Below are 19,968 nucleotides of genomic sequence, written 5' to 3' on the forward strand. Positions count from 1 at the left end.
ATCTGGACAGATCAGTAGTGAAAAACGACCCATGTTAAAGAAAAAAGAGGAGATATAGGAAAACATTAATCCATCACTTTCACCCCAAAGTCTAAAACTCATCACAACCGAATAATCATGTTTGTAATATATATGGAGTAGCTACTTCTTATCTATTAAATTCAACTTCAAAATTTTCACCACCAACAACAAATCTTCTAAAAACAAAGCTAAAGAGAAAGCATTGAATCTCACAAGACCTTCGTCGAAATCAACAAAACAAACTCAAAATCAACAAACAGAGAACAAAACATATAGAGAGAATAAAACATACCCACGGATGAAGACAACGGCACAAGGATCTAACCCATAAAAATACTCCTCAAACATTCAAACATTCTCATCAAAACAAACTCAAAATAACAAACAGAGAATAAAACAAACAGAGAGAATAAAACATACCCAAGGATGAAGACGACAACATGAGGATGAAGATGACGCTTTGATCAGCAGAGGAGGCTAGGGTTTCGACGTGAGAGCAAGAGATAGAAAGCGGGTTTCGGCGTGTGTGTGTGTGTGTGTGTGAGAGAGAGAGAGAGAGAGAGAGTTAGGAGAACCAAAACGTAAACCCTCAAAAACTTAAAAAAAAAACCCATGTTTAACAAAAAAGAGCAAATCTAGAAAAATAATTGCATATACTCTATACCCACATAAGATTTGTCCAAAGGCATTGCTCATAGAGAGAGAGAGAGAGAGAGAGAGAGTTACTGAAGTGAGAGAGAGAGAAGAGATTCTTACCGAAGTGAGAGAGAGAAGAGAGACTTACCGATCGGAAGTCCGGCTAGCAACGACGACGGCAAAACTTGAAGGAGAAGGCTAGGGTTTCATGGCTCGAGGGGGAGAGAGAGAGGAGAGCAGTGAGATAGGATTCAGCCAATGAGTAGGTGGGGGCTTTAGAGTTAGGCTTCAGTTTTTTTTTTTTTTAATTATTAAAATTGGGACCGGGGTTAAAATCCAGCACCCGGATGCAATTCCGTAACCGGCCCGGGTTGGGCCAGTTAGGAGTGATGCGAGTTTCGGCCTGGATACAATCCTGGCTGGAACCCATAACCGGAACCCAGATAACCCGGTTATCCAGGTTCCGGACCGGGCTGGATAAAAATTATACCCGGATGAATAGTCTTAGAGTTGGCCCAAATGGGGAAGGCCTTGGCCTTAGAATATCATTCCCTTCAATGTCTAAGATTCAACACGTCATGAGTGTAAATAATCTTTTAGAGCCATATTTTTCAATGAAAAGCCAATGATTAACGAATTCTGTATAAAAAACTTTTTAAAAGATCAAAAATTACTTTGCAAGAATAGATCCGAATGGCTGCTTGAGGTTCGGGCTTTGATTTGGAACTCATATATTGGACTTGAAATACCGTCCATATGAATAAAATATTTATTTGCTTTAGGGAAAAAATTATCTATCTGCCGACCACTACAACCCCCCACAGTCCACAGTTCTTATTGGGCCTCATCTCTGTCTCTCGCTCTCTCCACCCCAGCGGCAAAATCTCCTAAAGAAAAACCCCTAAACCCTAGCGGAGAATTGAACCGCATAATTGGCTCTGCAGTTGCTAATGGCTAGTGGAGGATCGGATGTGGATGCTCTGAACCAAGCCCTAAACTCCGCCCAGATTTTCGAAGGGAAGCAGCAGCAGCTGCTGCAACAACCTGATCTTAACCATAAGGGCGTTGACGCGGAGGAGGAAAACGGTGCTGGCTTAGAGATCACTTGCTTCAGTGACGTCTTCAACGACGTCCCTCTTCATTTTCAAATTCTCCGACTTCCCAAACAGGTCCTCCATCGATATCTCCGACCCCTTCTGTTTGGCTATAATTTTACTAATCGATGAAGCTGATCATCATTTTGTTTTTACGAACTTCGGTCAGTTTCCGAGAATTTTTGGATTGAGTCAGTATTAATAAAATTGAATTAAAAAAATTCAGGGAATTTAGCTGATGAGGCTGTGTAATTTGTCCAAATTACTTTTCTTTTTTTTTTACTTAGCATATTCATACTTGTAACTCTTATTGATACCAATTCTTTATTTATCTTATATCTTTAATGGGTTTCTATTTACCTTGTTGGAAAATGATGTTGAGTGTAGATATATGTGTGGATCGGTTGCAGCTCTGCCAAATTAGGAAACTTATACGCAGCTGCGCCTACACGTCCTGTGAGTAGTTAGACCTTGTTATTTGATTTTATATTTTGGTCTCTGCGTATCATTGAAACAAAGTTTCCTTCTTTTGGACGAAGGATTCAGCTTCCTACCGATGATCATATTGAGCATGATGTTCATTTTATGCTCATAAATTATAATCATCGTAACTTGACGTTATGTTTCGCTATTTGGCGACTCAAACAGAAGGATATGGCTAGTGTTACTTCCATACTTGGAGGAACTTCTGATAATACAGGAACAGGAATTGCTCGACGATTAGGTAAGTTTAGAATTTTTAGTGATGTTTCTGTGATCTTATGTTTTTGGTGCGTGGAATAACGTGCAATACTTTTGTTAGTGTTGAAGACTGGTCTTAATGTAATCCTGGCTTCCAATATTCCAAAGAATAGTCCTATGCTTGAGGTTTGCTCTCTCTCTCTCTCTCTCTCTCTCACACACACACACACACACACAGAGACCCACAATTGGTGTAAATATACTTTTGGGCAAATTCATTTTTGCTCCTCAAAACTGGGGTTTCCATTTTTGCATTTTGGCCCTTTTACCATACTTTGCAATTTGTTTCAATGTTTATCTTCCAATAGCCTGCTTTCAGTTTTGACCAACACTGAGCATCTGATTCACGCTTTGCTGTTATGCATCTCTCACTGTGTAATATCTCCCTCATGTGGCCATAAGTGAGAGATGCAGAGTGAAAAGACAGAAATTTAGTCGTAGGGAAGTGACCGTTGGGTTGAAGGTTTTCATTGAAACAAATTGCTCAAGTTTATTGTTAAAATTTTTCCAAAATCAAAAGTTTTGGGACCAAATAGAAACCAGAAAGTTTTAGCTAGTTAAATGTGGTTTGCCATATGGGTTTTATTAGTTTAGTTAATACATCATTTGGCTGTATGAATTGGATATCCTAGAGATTTGTCTACTGATCTATTTCTTCTCCTCAGGCCGAAGCTGAGAAGCTGTTGGTACAAAAGCTAATCCACCTGGGTTACACGAGACAGAAAGCAGAACAATCGTCCTCAATAGCAAGGGGTCGCAAACCTGCTTGACATGAAACATGCATTCCATGGTTATAGCAATTCAGTTGGCATGATCATCCACACTACAGTCCAAAAAATCAACAGCCAAGAGTATTAAGAGATGGATGGAGCGTTCTCTTTCATTCTGTCTTGGATTCTTATTTATGGCTTCAAATGCTATGTAAAATTTACTGGAGTAAATGGTCCGCGGGACATTGAAGCATTCTCTTGGTGAGGACAACAAAAGAATATTATTACAGTTCAGGTTCAATATATTGTTTATATAAATGCGATGGAAAATATTTAAAAACTCTATCCATTGAAGCATTTGATCCCCTTGTAGTTGTAGCCTGCGGGCCTGATTTTATTCTTCTCCTCTCGCTCTCTCTCCCCCCTATCTAAACAACTTGCCTGAATATGGGAATTGTATAAGTTACTGAAGAGTTTGCTATAGCCCTAACAAACCGTGTCGCCGCCTTTTGTGATCGGAGGTGAATCTTGCAATTGAAAAAGGAAGACTGTGCTACGCTCGTCTTGTCGGCGTCACTGAGTGTACGTGGAAAAGGACGAGGCCACCTAGGCGTTAATGCTAGAGCGAGAGGACAATGACAGCTAGGGTGTGAAGGCTCTATATTCATTTATTTTTGTCTGCGTCGATTGCGGAGACATGGCTTGAAAAAGTCTTCGGTTAACCCAGAGGGAACTCAAACACCTTAATAATGGTTGCAGCGGCAGTGCGGGTATACAATTAATTGCCTTGAAGCAGATGAGACGAGTCGCATGCACTTGGAAAGCTTTGTAAGCTACACTATTGCACGCCTCTGCTTGTGCATGTCACTGCAACCAGCATTGATGCCGATTGCAAGCACATGCACAGCACAGTATCAAAACGATTCCATATTCCTGACGAACTCTGTGCTAAACCTACGCCATTATAGTAGGAATTACATAGTCCCGGCTACATGTCCTACCTCTGGAAACAAAATATGATGGGTTCCTAAACACATCGACGTTTTAAAAGGTCTAAACACGGAAGGATGATGAGTTTTACTTTCTTTAGCCATTCACCCTTTTCCATATAATCCACGGCCACCTAATCAACGTTAAGGCTTTACCCACATATAATGTTGGAAACAGTTAACAAAAATAAACTAGAAAACACAACGAAAGACCTTAAAATTGACAAAAAAAACAAAAAAATGCAAACGGTTATGGTAGCTCTTCAGATTTTTCTGTTATCTACTTAAACTAATCTATGAAGAAAGGAAACACAGTCGCATATACAGGCTACAGGCAGGTATGCAGGACGCCAACCAACCAGCAGATTGGTTAAAACACATTTCGTCACTTGCACCATATGCCTCCTGGTGTGCTCATGAAACACACTTGGTGGAAGAGCCAGTACCAGACTTGGCAGCATCAATGTCCACTCTACAAGGGAAAATAAAATTTTGATTAGCCATGCTTCAGCATAGAATATCTATCTATAAAATATTACTCAACTTTCACACAAGTGCGCACTGGAATACAATAAACTGAATCTGCGCGTTTGCTTTTTAAAAATCCATCCATCCTCTTTTTCCCTTTTGTTTCTTTTTTGGATTACTCTATTTTATACATATTTAGTCATTTATCAAGTTGTTTGGCTGTCAGCCCAAACTCCATGCCCTTCAACCTGAGCTAGTCCCTGGGGAACTCAGCATGTTGTTGAGGAACATCAAGAAACTGCAGTGGGCGTCTCCTTACAACATCACCAGCTTATGAATTCCAATGCTATGTTAAAGATGAATTTTTCAACAATGAGTTGTGTTAGAGGAACATCTAAAGAAAAAATTTTAGAACCTGCGCATGAGGATCTTCTGATTGTCCCACTATTGCACCAGAGATATAGGTTGCACCTGGACTTAAATCACGTGGAGCTTGCCCACTACTTTTGTTAAGAGACTGCACACCAACATTTTCCTCCACACCCTTCCCTTTGAAGGAGAAGTGTGAAGTGCCTTCAGTATAATTGGGAACAGGAATAGAGGATCCAGTTCGTTTTGAAGTAAGATCTAGGCGTTCAATCATTCGAGCAACGCCAGCAATTCCTGCATTCATCTCACGCTGAACTCCTTTGCTTAGCTCCTTTACCGAGTTATTACGAGCAAGTAGCTTCTCCTTAAAGCCTCGGGTACTCTTTGAGATTGATTCCTTATATCTGTTACAAGACATCCACACACGACAATACAAGTGACAAAATGAGGAAACATCAGCTACAGTGAGAACTGAAAGGCAGCATATCTACCTGGCCGAAGCAGCAGACAATTTAGATTTGAGTGTCTCTGGAAAGAATATCTCAGATGCACTTGGTCTTCTTGGACCATCAGATGGTGTCTGGCTATAAATAATTCTGGATGATGACACATAACAGTAATAAGACATGGGAAGAACTACTTAACAAGTAATGCTGTGTTGGTAGATTAATATATTCCTCTAAAAATAAAAATCTAGCATGGATTCCAAAGAACATATAACAAACCAGATGACAAAACTCAACATAGGCAAAAACAAGATGATGCCACAACAAGCAAGGCTAATCAATACCAAAGCATGAAATCACGTTACAGTAGACTAGAAGTCCAGGGCACATACCTGGGATTAACAGGGTTGTCTCTGTTGAGATAAGTACTGGGGACCAGATCAACATCCACTGCTCCTGGAGGTCGAAAGTTGATAGCAGAAGGCATGCCAGAAGATGGTGAACCACCCTCGGGTGACCCATAACTTAAATTTGGATAATCTTCTGGGGAGGTCATGTATGTTTGCGGTGACATATTTGCAGGAGAGGTGAAAGCAAGAACTTGGGAAGGACCAAGCCCAGAAGATCTGTGTCTTTCCCTTCTGTGAATATAACGAGCTCTGCTAGCAGCAGCAGACAGACGTTGCATAATACGCTCATCAAAATCAGAGTCTTCTGAATAATAAGTGTCCTGGAAGTTTTAGTTTCACCTCTTATCAACAAGCAATTCTTTCACACTATACCAACCACCAAGCCTACAGATTCTTGATACTGGAATTCATATTAAATAAAATAACTCACGTGCTCGACATCGAAGTCCTCGTGGAAATTATGAAGAGCTGTGGGAGCAGATGAATAAATGTTCCTTGACCTTGAACGCCTTTCAATCTCCACAGCAGCTAGAAGCTCTTGGCTACGGTAGCAGAATTAATCAAGGATATTAAAAAAGATAAAAGGAGGAGGGCAGGATCTTTTCCCAAAGAATTATATACCTGGCAGGGTCCTTTAAGACAAGTAACTGGCAACATATTGGGCATTCTTTACTTCTTTGAGACCTAAAAGAATACATAAATCCATAAAGTAGAAACTGCCAACATCATATGTGTGCAGGCATGCATGTGTGGTGGGCATAAATCATGTACTTTTTGCTGAAGAAAATAAACATAATTAAATATTAAGTGATTATGTTACCATTCAAGGATACAGTGAAGATGATATTCATGTTTGCAACTCGTAATCTGAAAGAGGAAACAAGGCCCGAGGAGTTTAGAATTCCATTTAACAGTTAACCCAGGTGCAACTCCCTCCAAGCTGCAAGTTTTAGGAAAAAAAAAACAAGCATGTTTTGCTTCGAGAGATGCGTATACATATTTGCATCATTCTTCTATACGTGCAATGCTTTTTATCTAAATATATCATATACCATGCAACATGGAATTATTATAAATCATAACTGGATATGTCATCAACCAGAGCAAATAGAAGGAAACACACTGGATGCAATAATGATTTCAATTGTTTCTATTCAAAATTCCCAAGCCTTCGTACCTCCACTGAAATATGGAAAACATAAGCTTTACTATTGGTATATTTCAATTGGGTTCAAGAAACAGATGTTCTCCTATATATGTATATATATATATATATATATATATATATATATAATAAAAAAGTAAATCACTATAAAAGGATCTATATATATATATATATATCATAAAAAGGTAACTCACTATAAAATGATTCATCCTCCTGATCATGATAAAATTTCCAGATTTCACAATTATATAAAATTCGGATTGAACACAAATCAGTGACTCCAAGTAAAGAAAGATTAGATCACATTTGTCAATTATGACCTCCAAGTTACAACAAAATAGAACTTCATTTTTATAAGAAAATCACAACAAAATGTAACTAATTCAGAGAGCAAAAATGGGCAACTATAAATCAGAGTATTGATCTGAATAACATTCCCCACTTATTATATAATTTTAACACGACACAGTGATCATTATGATCGCTGGTACAGAGTCGCATCCCGAAAACCAACGCCCACTAAAATAGAAAGAGCATTAATATCATAAAAATTCCAATAATTCAATTGCCCATGTCCAAGTCTCTTATAATTTATGTAATTTTCCCTCGTTCCTGTTCCTTTGAAAGTAGGGGCTATTAATCAGGATCACTTAGGTTAGCATGTTGAAACCACTTTCCTCGCGTTCATAACAGACCAACAAACAACTAAAAAAAGAAAAGAAACCCAAAAAGTAAATAAACTCCGCCATTAGTGTCAGAATCAAACGAAAGTACTTCCGAAGCCAAACAGACTCCACGATCTCTTTCCAACTCAGTAAAAAAACAGAACTCTTTTAAACCCATAACACGTACTATAATTATAAAGAAACATATTCTAATGTCAGGATCATACAGTTGCAGGGTCAGCAGCGATGAAGGGCTCGAGGCATATGCTGCAGGATTCTTCGAAAGCATCATCGGGAACTCCAGAGGAAGAAGATGCAGCTGAAACCACCGGATTCTGCAACGAAGACGACGGAGAAGAAGAGGGAGCAATATTTGCCATTGTTGGTGGCAGAGTTAGTTGGAAGAGGATTGCAGACAATGGACGAGAAAAAACTGAGACTTTTATGGAGAGGAAGGAGGAGGAGAAGAAGAAGAAAGGAACCCTAGTAAATTAGAGAGAGAGAGAGAGAGAGAGAGAGAGAGGGAGAGAGTAAATGGTCAAAGAAAAGAATTGTGGAGGAGAAGAGTGAAAGGCAGAAAACGCAGGAAAGAAAAACCCGATTCAGACGGTTTGATTTTGATACAATCAAATCAAATCTCAATTATTTATTGCTTACTAATCTGTTTTAATTACGAGTTTCTATCGTTTCAGATTTCAGTGAGTTTTTTCCTTAAATTTAGTATTGGATTCTCCAATAATTAATGCTCTTTTGCATACATATATCCGTACAAAAACATAAACTTGGACGTTGAAACCCACCATCATGCTCCCCCTCTAGTTTCCTTCATTTATATATATAATTACATACGTCATCGTTTCAATGAACATATGCTTTCAAACATAAAAAGTCAACAACAATCAAACAAAAAACTTCCTTCAACTTAGGTTACACGTGTCGTCTCATCGTGTGAAATGTTGTCGACATATTAGAAATCCTAGTTTTTTTTAAACCCTTTTCTTTCTGTTTTATTTGGATAGTAATTCAATAAAGATTAGTGTTGATAACTAAAATGTAATATCACGCATTGACGTGGTTTGATATGATTTGTTATTTATAAATTTATTTTTATGATAAAATAAATTTAAAGATGATATAAAATCACGTTAATTTATAAAATTATTTTTATGTAATATTTTTGTGACGATAGCACTCTTTTTTTTTTTTTTAAAGATCATCTGAAAAGCATTTAAGATATTATGGACTTGTGGGAAAGAAAGGATCACAACTAAAATGTGTATTTTGTAGAGTCTTAGACCATCAAATACGAGGGAGGGGCAGTTTTATTATTGCCATCAAAATACAAACTACTTGTGCTTTACACCAAATAAAATGGCATCTTTTGTAAACATAATCACGTTTCCATCTTAGATTCTTGGATGTTTGGTAGGAAGTTACCCTCACCCTCACCCTCACCCTCACCCTCACCCTACCCCCTCACTCACGCTACAATGATACCATCGACATATGATGAATAAAAAAAACTTTAAAAAAATATTAGATAGACATTTAATAAATACAGCGAAATAGAGGGGTCAAGACTCAAGACTAAAAAAAAGTGCAACTATGCTATGTTATCATTTCACTTTTTGAGTCGAACAAAAATATTTTCATTTTCATTTGAAATGAATAGAAGTATTTTTGGTTATTTCATATTATCACGTCTCACTCCTACTAGGTAGATGATTAGTCAGTTTTTGAGATTTTTATCTTAACAAATGATAGTTAAATCTAATGATTGCTGGATTTGTTGAGTCACTTTAGTATGATACAAGCTAAATGAGAGTATAGTACATCATTAAATGGGAAAAATGAAACATACTATCTATTAACGTCATGTTTCGTACGTTTTTAGACTAGATTCTAACAACTCAAATCTTTAGAATTGGCTCTGCGAAAATAGAGAAGAAAGAAACTGGGAAATGGCAGTATTGGGGCTAGGAAGACTCCGATACCAAAGTTAGTATAGTATTTTGGAAGTTTATAAACAATGAGAGAATCTAGAGATCAGAGAGCGTTCTTGTACCTGGAAATTACTATTTATACTGGGAGTTCGGGGGGATAGATCGTACCTACCCCCATGGAGTCTATGTCTTTTTTACTGTTCTTTTTGTCATGATCATTTAATGAGGCATTAGGGATGTAATCGGTCCAATTTGATTCGATTTTAGACAAAATTTAAGATCGAACCGGTATGTATTAGTTTTATATTTTCAAAAACCGATTACGCACTGATTACCCTCCTAAATTAGTACCTCCAGTTTTACCAGTTCCGGTATTGTTCGGTCCGATTTTTCGATTTTAATAAAATGCAAATTTTTCATAAAGAATCTGTTTATAAAAAAACTGTTTTAGAAAAATATGTTTTTTTACAAATATGTTACTTTTACAAAAATATGCTTTATAAAAAAAAAAAAATCTGTTATGTAAAAGAAATATGATATAAAAAAACTGTTATAAAACAAAAATTGAAAATAGAAATATGTTGTAAAAAAAAAAATCTACTTTAAGCTTATAAATATAACTGCTACAAAAATTGAAAACAAAAGATCTGCAATAAAGAAGAAATTTGCTATGAAATAAAATAAGTCCAAAAGTCTAAATTACAAGTCTAAAAGTTCAACAAATTAAAAGTCTAAATTCCAAAAGTCTAAATTACAAGTCCAAAAGTCTAACAAATTACAAGTTTAAAAGTCCAAATTAAAAAATTAAAAGTCCAAATTACAAATCCAAATTACAAGTCCAAATTACAAGAACATCCAATAAGAAACTTTACAATTAGAACAAAATAGCTATGCACTAAGCCACCAACTCCAATAGTTCATTCAACAAACCTTGCAACTGTATGAAAATAAATCAGGCAGTTAATTCCAATAAAAAGTTATTAATTACATTAAATGAAAAGAAAAACTTGAGGAAAGATATAAAAAGATGACCTACCTTAAATTTAATTATCTCCAACCAAAGAAGTAGGTCTTGAAGAACTCCATAGGTCTTCCATAAGCTCTACACAAAAGAGAAAAAAGAAGAAGCATAATAATTAAAACAAATCAAAATATGATATACACTTTAGAGACAGTAAAAGAAAAGGTGAATGATACTTACTACATACCTGTATCAAATTTCTCAAATTTCTCAAACTCCTCAATATCATCTATTAAACAGCGAATGTTAATCGGGATAGAAGAAGAATAGAGCCGATTTTGTGTGCAAATAAGGGCTTCTACCATAAGTTAAGATAGGCTACTACGGAAAGAATCAAGTACTTGGGCTACTGTGCTAAAAGCCCATTCAGAGGATACTGTAGATATCAGAACTGCAAGAACATCCCGCACAACTCTTGAAAGCACGCGTTATCTAATGGGGTTAACGTTCCACCACGTCAACAAGTTGGATTTAGCATCATCTTATTTACATTTTCCAGAAAAATATCTCTCCACTTCAAATTTACTTACCAAAGAGTTCTTCAAACGCTTCTTAAATTAAGCCAATTTAAATGATCTAAAATCACCTGCCCAAGCAATTGCACTTGTAGTATTAGCTCATTTCTCGCTTGATTGGCTTATAGTTTGATCTTGTGCCCCAACATCACCTCCGTCATTTTTACAATAACTATCGTATAAACGAGTCAAGGCATCTTTAACCCGATACACCAACATAAGAACTTTTGAACTATTATCATCATATATTCCTTCAAAATAAAATGCTAGACAACGCATTTTATATCGAAGATCAAGAACCAACCTAACATACAACAAAAGATTCATTTAGTTTAATTACATTCATCTTATTATATACAGAAAAATTTAGATTAATACATTCATCTAATCTAGATTAATACATTCGATAGCTAGCATCTACACCGTTATTTCTACAATTTTGCTTGAACTGAGCATTGAATATGCAAGAGCTGATATGAACAGAGTATTAAATAGATTAATTTTAATTATGTTGAACAAAACCCTAACGGTCACACTCGCCGTTCCATACATGTGTCTTTCGCAGAACTTTGAAGTAAGGCAAACACTTGTCGGTGGATCTTGACACGAACCTATTATGAGCCGCCACTCGACCAACCAGTCTTTGCACCTCATTTATGCTTCAGGGTGAGCCATGTTGAGGATAACCTCCACCTTTTCAGGGTTGGCTATGATTCTGCGTTCTGACACCATGAATCTCATAAGCTTCCCTGATCTGATGCCAAAGGCACACTTCGCCGAGTTCAACTTCATTTGGTATTGTCTCAATATTGCGAAAGCCTCCCTCAGATTGTTCAAGTGTTTCTTCAGAGTCCCACTTTTAACTAACAGGTCATCCACATAGACCTCAATGTTTCTTCTTATATGATTTTTGAACATATGGTTGACCAACTGTTGGCAGGTAGCCCCCGCGTTCTTCAGCCCAAAAGGCATTGTCGTGTAACAATGCATGCCTCGGTCGGTAATGAATGAGGTTTTCTCCTCGTCCTTTGGATTCATGTGAATCTGGTTATATCCAGAGTAAGCATCCATGAAGATGAGCATATGATGACTTGACGTGGAGTCGACGATCAGATCGATGCGGGGAAGTGAGAAGTTGTCCTCTTGGCAGGCTTTGTTGAGGTCGGTGAAGTCAATACAAATTCTTCATTTGCCGCTCGGACTTTTCACAAGAACCACGTTGGACAACCATTCTGGCTAGTGGGCTTCTCGGATGAATCCGACGGCTAAGAGGCACTTCCTCAGCTATGGCGACATTCTTTTCCACACTAACACTTCGACGTTTCTGCCTCACCCATTGGGCATTTGGGTCTATCCTAAGGCTATGTTGTATGACTTTGGGGGCTATTCCGGGCATGTTCTTGTAGCTCCAAGTGAATACATTTTGGTGCTCGACGAGGAGTTGCTACATGGCGCTCTGCACCTCAGGCAACATTTTGCAATCGATCATTTTCGTGGCTTATGGTCGATTCGAGCTTAAGGGAACAAATTCCAATAGCTCGTTTGGTTCTACCTTTCTAAGTCTCTGCTCATCTTGGATTTCACCTTTAGCTAGGGCACAAACGGGCGGTGGCGGCAAGGTGTAGTCATCCATCGTGAGGCATACTGCGTTCACCCTACCACTCGGAGGCACCCCTTCTTGGGTATGTTCTCGCCTCTCTTTTGCGGCGTCTCCTCCTCCAATCCTGGGAGTTTTGCTTCCTTGTTGGTCAGCTTCCATGTTTGTCAGCACTATTGGTGAGCTTTCGAGTTGTTTGGAATGGAGTGTTGCAAGCATACAAAGTACATGCAAGATCTACAAGGATCCCACAGACGGCGCCACTATTAACGTCGTGTTTCGTACGTCTTTGAGCCAGGTTCCAACAACTCAGATCTTCAAAATTGGGCTTGCGAAAATAGAGAAGAAAGAAACTAGGATAGGGTAGCCTTAGAGTTGGGGAGACTCCAATGCCAAAGTTAGTAGAGTATTTTAGAAGTTTGTAAATAATGAGAGAGTCTAGAGATGAGAGAGCGTTGTCGTACCTGTAAATTACTATTTATACTGGGAGTTTAGGGGGAGGGGGGACAGATCGTGCTTGCCCCCATGGAGTTCATGTTCTTTTTACTATTCCTTTTATCAGAGCCCTTTAATTCAGGGTGCATCTCTGACGGTGTCATTAATGTAGTGTGTAGCTTGGGTAGTAGTGCCATTAATGTACCGTAGTTCCTTGATTTGCCTTACTTTGCTGGTATCTTTGATGGTTTGTCAATGTTCTCATGTCAAAAGATCAAAGGTCATTCGTCTTTCTTGTTTTGCCTTGTATGAGTCCCCATGAGCAGGGTTCGACCAAGCGACATCAGGCCTGTCCATCACATCAGCCATCATTGCTTACTTTTCCTTATCGGCAAGTTACTTCATGGGCAAGTTTGGCCTTGGGGCTAGGTATTGGGGCGAGGCCCATTATTCTCGGCCGAGCGCCTAGTGGGCTTATGAGTGAGGGGGAAATCCCCTTATACTACCCATTTGAGTTATGTCAGATGCTAACTTTCATTTCACTTTTATTCAAGACTCGAAAAATTAGAATCAGGTACAGATTCAGGTAAGGACTGATTCAACGAATTGAGTGATTCATGACAATTTTGAATTGGTTATTTTAATATAGATAAAAATATTAAAAATCACATATAATGCAATACAAGCATCTCATGTCGTATACACAAAAGTATAAAATATAAATTTATTAACTAGTTTTAATAAAATTATGATATGAATCCAAATAGTTTCAATAAATTTGTAATTTATATATTTAACCACAATTATCCACATTTTATTGCCTCGTATACCAAAAAGATAAAAATCATTAAGTTATAAGCACATTTCAAATTTAGTATTTTATGTGCAATCATAATTTAATCTAAAATATTCATTTATCTCCAAATTTTTTGGTTCATAGAGGAAAAAAGAAGTACATGTTTTATCTTTTAATTTTTTGCGGTTCTTAACTTCTTATTGAATAAAATGATGATAAAGTTAATATATAATTATTTCTCTCATATTTTTGTATGAGAATTAAAAAAACCACATACCAATATGTGATTTATCATTCTATTTAACCACATATATTTACACATTAATATGTATGTATTGAAGTATAAGAATAAAAATGACAAATCACATGTTAGTGTGTGATATAAGAAATGATAAGTATAATTTTTTATTAAAAGAAATCTCAGTTGTTAAACTACATAAAAATAAATACAGTTTTAAATCAGTTGAAATTGATTCAAACAAGTCTAAAATCAGTTAGAATTGGTCTAAATTGATATATTGAAGCAGTTCAGTGAATAATTCAAAAAGTTCACTAAAATCGATTCGATTTCTTACTGATTTAATTTGAATCAATTGGAATCAAACCATATTTTCAAGCCTTACTTTTATTACACTATGTTTTTGTAGCGTTTTCATTGACTATTAAATCGGCCCTTAGTCTTTAAATAAAAAATTTCACCGTTGATGAATAATATCGTTACAATAGGATAAGAGTAGAATGTGATTGTAATATAGAGGTTCTTGCGCCTTATTCCAATTCAATAATATTGTATTAATAAGTGTCATTTTTCCCTCAATTTTTGAACTTATTAAGGCTTATTTGGATATTGAAAATGTTTTATATTGTTTTATCTAATCTCATCATTATAATTTTTTTAAATTTCTACACAAAATATAATAAATAATTTAATTTTTTCAAATCTTAAAATAATAATAATAATATTAAAAAATAATATTATAATAATATTTTATTCAACATTTAACTTTTATCTAAAATTATCACATCTCATTTAACTATTTAAATCACACCTAATTCAGAAAATATTAACCACGATGCATAATATTTCAACTAATTAGAATGAAGTGATCATAATTATTAAAGAAGAGTTATGCTACATAAAAATCTTATAAAAAAGTAAAATTATATATTTTTTAGTGATATAAGAAGTGTGAAACTTATGTCTAGAATACACGCTAAGAAAATCTACTCTTGTACGCATAGATAGCACTACAAGAAAATCTATTCAGAAAAAAAATCTACCGTTGATAATAATTAATTAGTGCTTTTTTTTTTTTTTAAAAAGATAGCACTAATTAATTATTATCAACGGTTCCGTACAACACAAAGTCAATCCAGCGGCTATTACTACCCTACACGCGAGTCCCTTGCTGAGAGTCCAGGTACCGCGCTCATAGACGGCTATATGGTCATCTCCAAGCTCATATCTTGGCCTTCTCTCGCTCGCAGTTTCAGCGGAACTCAAAATGGGTACTCTCTCAGTTACTGGGCTTCTCTTCCAATCACAAAACCCTAAACCCAGAATCCCGTTCTCCACTAATTTCACAAATCAAGTTATCTTCCCCAACCCAGTATCCAAACTAAGGCTTTTACAAGCCCTTCCCAACTCTTCTTCCATATCCATCGAAGAAAATCCTGGAAAGAAAGCTCCCACTCTCCGAGAAATCTGCCAAGGTCACGTTCCCGAACACGTAATACGCAGGTCTAATTCTAACTCTGTCACTGTGTTTAAACCAGTTCTTTCTATTACCATACCATCAATAAAGTTCATCATTTGATTACATGGTAATGACATGTGAAAATTACAAGAGAGATACTAGAAAATGGAAATGCAATAAAGCTGAAATAAACGTTCATATTCAAGGGCTGAGGAGGTTGGATATACTAGACCAACAGACGTACAACTACAAGCACTGCCAATTCTGTTTTCAGGGTGCGATTGCATTCTTCATGCGCAGGTTAAGTCTGCGCCATCGGAACTGATTTCGCGTTTTATTTTTTCACTTTAATTAATAGTATTTTCGTATGATTCATGTCTGTCCCGATGTGTACTGTCAGTACTGACCAGGCTTTATGTGGTATATATATATATATATATTTTGTTGGGGTCCTTTAGACAGGTTCTGGGAAGACACTGGCATACCTTCTACTGATCTTTTCTGTCATAAACACTCAAAAATCCGCTGTGCAAGCAGTGATAGTAGTGCCCACCCGGGAACTTGGCATGCAAGTAAGAGTGTCATTCTTGAGTTCTCTCTCGCTTGAAGTTTTATTTTTCTCATTTTCTATGCACTATAATAATATTGTTATTTCTCTCTCTCTCTCTCTCTCTATAAAAGGTCACGAAAGTTGCTCGGATGTTGGCTGCGAAGCATGTTGAACTTGAATTGGAGCAGAAATGTTGTACTGTCATGGCTCTTTTAGATGGAGGAATGTTGAGAAGGCACAATAGTTGGCTAAAGGTGCTGCATATTTCTGTTTTCATTATAAAGTTTCATGGCTTTGATGTTCGTGAAATAAAGGCTAGTAGTTGATAAGGTGCCGATGTCTGTTGCTGAAACTTTTGTTCCGTGCTTAACATTCTGAATGAACTTTAAACATCGGTTTAATCCTCCCCTTCTGAGAAAACATGCAACAAATATACAATAAAAAATGAAACAATTAGTTGCTTTTTTCCCCTTGGGTCTTCCTCTTGCTAGAGCTTATTTTGCTCTCACAGTGCCCTATGTGATACAATTTGACTACATAATTGCTTCTTTTGGTGCCATAGTAGGTGGGAATGTATAACAAGTTATCATAAGAAAAACAAATTTTGTTTACCAATTAAAAAAAGAAGTCGTGCAGAGGAGTGACTGTGGAGTCGGTTGATTCTAAGCATATGGGATTCTGCTCTAAAAAAGGGCTGAAATTTGTGTTCGCATTTTAATGGAAAATCTTCTTGGTGAATAGGAGCTTTTTAAGTCTTAATATGACGTATATTGACTGGGTCTTAAGTTGGACTGAATAGCCGGATGGGGAGTGTAATTGAATTATAAGTTGCAGTGCAAGGTGGATTCATATGCAGATTCATGAAAGGCTCTGTAGTTTCTTTTTTATTAGCCTCTTCATTTGTAGAATTTTCTGGTATTTCAGATGATATGTTATAGTTTGCAATAATATATATGATTTAGACTATGGTCCTGACCTGAACAGGTTGCAATTTTGTTTTGTTTGTCATTTTTGTGGCATTGCGGTAATTGGTATGGAGATTTTTAGCTTTCCGCATTTGCTTATTGACCAGTTACTGATAGTACTATGTAGCCAGAAAAAGATTATGCATATCTTTTGAGTGATTTTTCAAAGCATAAAAATTTCAGGCAGAGCCCCCTACAATAGTTGTTGCAACAATAAGAAGTTTGTGCCAGATGCTGGAGAAGCAAACCTTAAAGCTCGAATCAATGAGGGTACTGATAATTGATGAGGTAATTGAATTTTAATTTTAATTTTTGTTTTGAAGGCTACTCTTTTTATAGCTTAAAGATGTGTAAACGAATGTTATGCTTACAAAATGTTAGATGAGTCTTCCTGGAATTCAGACAATATTTGTTTAAAAAGAGGAACAAAAGCACGGATTTGACTATCTTATATGTGCTCTATTGGCACTTTAAGAAAACTAGGGAAGGCAGCATTTGCTTTAGAGGATTTTTTGTTCCAAAAATATGTTTGAGACTAATTTCACTTGAACTGTTCTATTTGTTGCCATCTTATTTATTCCTTTTCTACAGGCCTTTATTTTATGAAATAGTCTTCTACAAAGAGTGAAATTTCAAGTTTAATAATTGTGTTAGGTTGATTTCATGTTCAATTCTTCAAAAGAAGTCGGTTCTCTTCGAAAGCTTTTGACCTCATATTCATCACTCAACAACCGTCAGACTGTTTTTGCCAGTGCCTCCATCCCTCAGCACAGACGATTTTTGCATGACTGTATACAGCAAAAGTGGACCAAGGTTTGCTGATATTTCTGGTTACACTGTTATCTTCATTTGGATTTGACATGATACTACCACCATTTTTCTAGCATATTATGATTTTCATACAATTAACAGAGTGATGTGATTCATGTCCATGCCAATCCAATTCAGCCCATGCCATCATGCCTATATCATAGATTCGTGGTAAGAAATCTTTAGGGTGTAAGTCATACTCTGTTGTGCTTCTCATTTCAAACGTGCTAATCCTGTGTTGCATGACAGATTTATGGCAAGAACAGAAAGCATCAGATTTTGCTCTCTTTACTACTGTCTGATGCACCTGAGTCTAGCATTATCTTCGTTGGTGAGCAGGTCCACAGAATATATCCTTCTCTATTTATTCATTTCTTAAAACTAATTTGGTGAGTATGTCAATGTCTTTTTGAAGGTATTATTTTATGAAGATATCCACTAGGTGTTGTGGTTATTATTGGCCATTTTGCCAGACAAATCACCTGGTATATATAGATATCTCATGGGTCTAGTGAAGATATAACGTCCAAACCACAAAGTAATATATTGACATGAATGTGGTATGTTAGCATCAAATATATCTTTTATGAATAGCATGTAAGATCATTATGCTGCATCAATAAATCTTGCAATATATTCCAACTTTGAGTCCCCCACCCTTTCCCAAATTGCCCAATTGTCTAATAGACCGATTCAACTCATGTCAACACAATCAATCGAGCCTTGTATTCGTTGACCAAGATGTAGTGATGTACTAATCTTTCTAGCCCACAATAGGAATGAAAAAGACCAGGTACAGTTGAGATCTTTGAAGCTAGGAATCGGTAGCACAGTTGCATTAGTTTGTATGGGATGTAGTCATCAACTAGATTTTGATCCCTGGAGATGGATCTGGATCTGGATTGGGATCAATAGTTCTCTCTTTTGAAATAAATGTGAGGATGTATCTGGTGAACTAAGATCTATATCTTATCTACTTTTGCAGTCTGAGAAGTCAAAGAAGGCTGGAAATACCCCATCAACCACTTTATTAGTTGAGTTTTTGAAGGCTTCATATGTGGGTTGCTCAGACATCCATCTTCTGGAAGAAGACACGAATTTCCATTTACGAGCAGCTTCTCTCTCAGTAAGTGGTGTTCAGTTCCACTATGGATGAATGTGAGAGATTGGTTCTTTTTTAAGTATGAGACTTTAATCAGGGGCGCACACAAGATGGACTAATGTTTCAGGAAAATTGTTTTCTTAGGTTTTAGAACACAAAATCCCTAGTTATGGTAAATCCATTTTTTTCAATACAGGAAGTGAGACAAGGAGGAAACTATATCCTAGTAGCAACGGATATAGCGGCTAGGGGAGTTGACCTGCCAGAAACAACTCATATATACAACTTTGATCTGCCAAGAACTGCTGTAGATTATCTTCATCGAGCTGGAAGAACAGGTAGGAAACCATTTTCGGAGAACAAATGTACTGTTACCAGCATTCTATTGTCAGAGGAGCGATTTGTTTTGAAAAGATACGAAAATGAATTGTTGTTTAACTGTGAAGAACTTATTTTATAGACTCGGGGGTTTTATTCATTCAGAAAAATGAGCACACACCCCAAAAAAAAAAAAAACCCAAAAGAAAACATGCATTTAGATACAGTAGGTGGAAGTGATACCCTAAATGTTCGGTGCACCAGTGTGAATTTATCTAACTTGGCTTGAGACAAAGGACAAAATTCTGTAATTGGTTTAGTTTGGAAGAGCATATGAAGGTTTTCAGCTGGAACAGATTGGGGAATCTTTGGATAAATTGCTCTCTATAATATAATGGTTGCTTCTAGCTGAAGTATATTGCAATGTATTTCCTTTATGGACAACCAATATTTTCATGTAACCGATGCCATATCTTGACAAGTGAATGAATTACTTGACTTTATA

General features: G+C 36.6%; 3 protein-coding genes across 6 annotated transcripts; 2 read left to right on the forward strand and 1 right to left on the reverse strand.

Annotated features, from left to right (window-relative positions):
- Positions 1–1,447: 1,447 nt before the first annotated feature.
- LOC109010472 (proteasome assembly chaperone 4) lies at positions 1,448–3,547 on the forward strand. 3 transcript variants are annotated; one of them, XM_018991322.2, is made up of 5 exons: positions 1,448–1,826; positions 2,139–2,207; positions 2,298–2,475; positions 2,554–2,618; positions 3,158–3,547. In XM_018991322.2, exons 1-5 carry the CDS (start codon positions 1,608–1,610, stop codon positions 3,260–3,262), a joined length of 636 nt encoding a protein of 211 aa, XP_018846867.1. In that variant the 5' UTR covers positions 1,448–1,607; the 3' UTR covers positions 3,263–3,547. The 3 variants fall into 3 exon arrangements, with proteins under 3 accessions (XP_018846867.1, XP_018846868.1, XP_018846869.1); XM_018991323.2 differs by having other exon boundaries at positions 2,400–2,475; XM_018991324.2 differs by lacking the exon at positions 2,554–2,618 and having other exon boundaries at positions 3,158–3,258.
- A 702-nt stretch (positions 3,548–4,249) lies between these two features.
- LOC109010471 (E3 ubiquitin-protein ligase RHF1A) lies at positions 4,250–8,326 on the reverse strand. The gene is made up of 8 exons (XM_018991320.2): positions 7,942–8,326; positions 6,705–6,751; positions 6,506–6,568; positions 6,315–6,426; positions 5,867–6,204; positions 5,520–5,624; positions 5,075–5,432; positions 4,250–4,663 (listed from the first exon to the last, which is right to left on the reverse strand). Exons 1-8 carry the CDS (start codon positions 8,092–8,094, stop codon positions 4,652–4,654), a joined length of 1,188 nt encoding a protein of 395 aa, XP_018846865.2. The 5' UTR covers positions 8,095–8,326; the 3' UTR covers positions 4,250–4,651.
- Positions 8,327–15,451: 7,125 nt separating this feature from the next.
- On the forward strand, positions 15,452–19,633 carry LOC109010470 (DEAD-box ATP-dependent RNA helicase 58, chloroplastic). 2 transcript variants are annotated; one of them, XM_018991317.2, is made up of 10 exons: positions 15,452–15,762; positions 15,925–16,018; positions 16,177–16,290; positions 16,400–16,522; positions 17,417–17,521; positions 17,888–18,046; positions 18,146–18,214; positions 18,293–18,382; positions 19,029–19,169; positions 19,342–19,633. In XM_018991317.2, the coding sequence occupies exons 1-10, from the start codon at positions 15,527–15,529 to the stop codon at positions 19,603–19,605; spliced, it is 1,395 nt and encodes a 464-aa protein (XP_018846862.1). In that variant the 5' UTR covers positions 15,452–15,526; the 3' UTR covers positions 19,606–19,633. The 2 variants fall into 2 exon arrangements, with proteins under 2 accessions (XP_018846862.1, XP_018846864.1); XM_018991319.2 differs by lacking the exon at positions 15,452–15,762 and having other exon boundaries at positions 16,181–16,290.
- Positions 19,634–19,968: the final 335 nt, after the last annotated feature.

Source organism: Juglans regia, chromosome 7 (genome assembly GCF_001411555.2).
Source record: "Juglans regia cultivar Chandler chromosome 7, Walnut 2.0, whole genome shotgun sequence".
In the NCBI taxonomy this organism is placed as follows: Eukaryota; Viridiplantae; Streptophyta; class Magnoliopsida; order Fagales; family Juglandaceae; genus Juglans; species Juglans regia.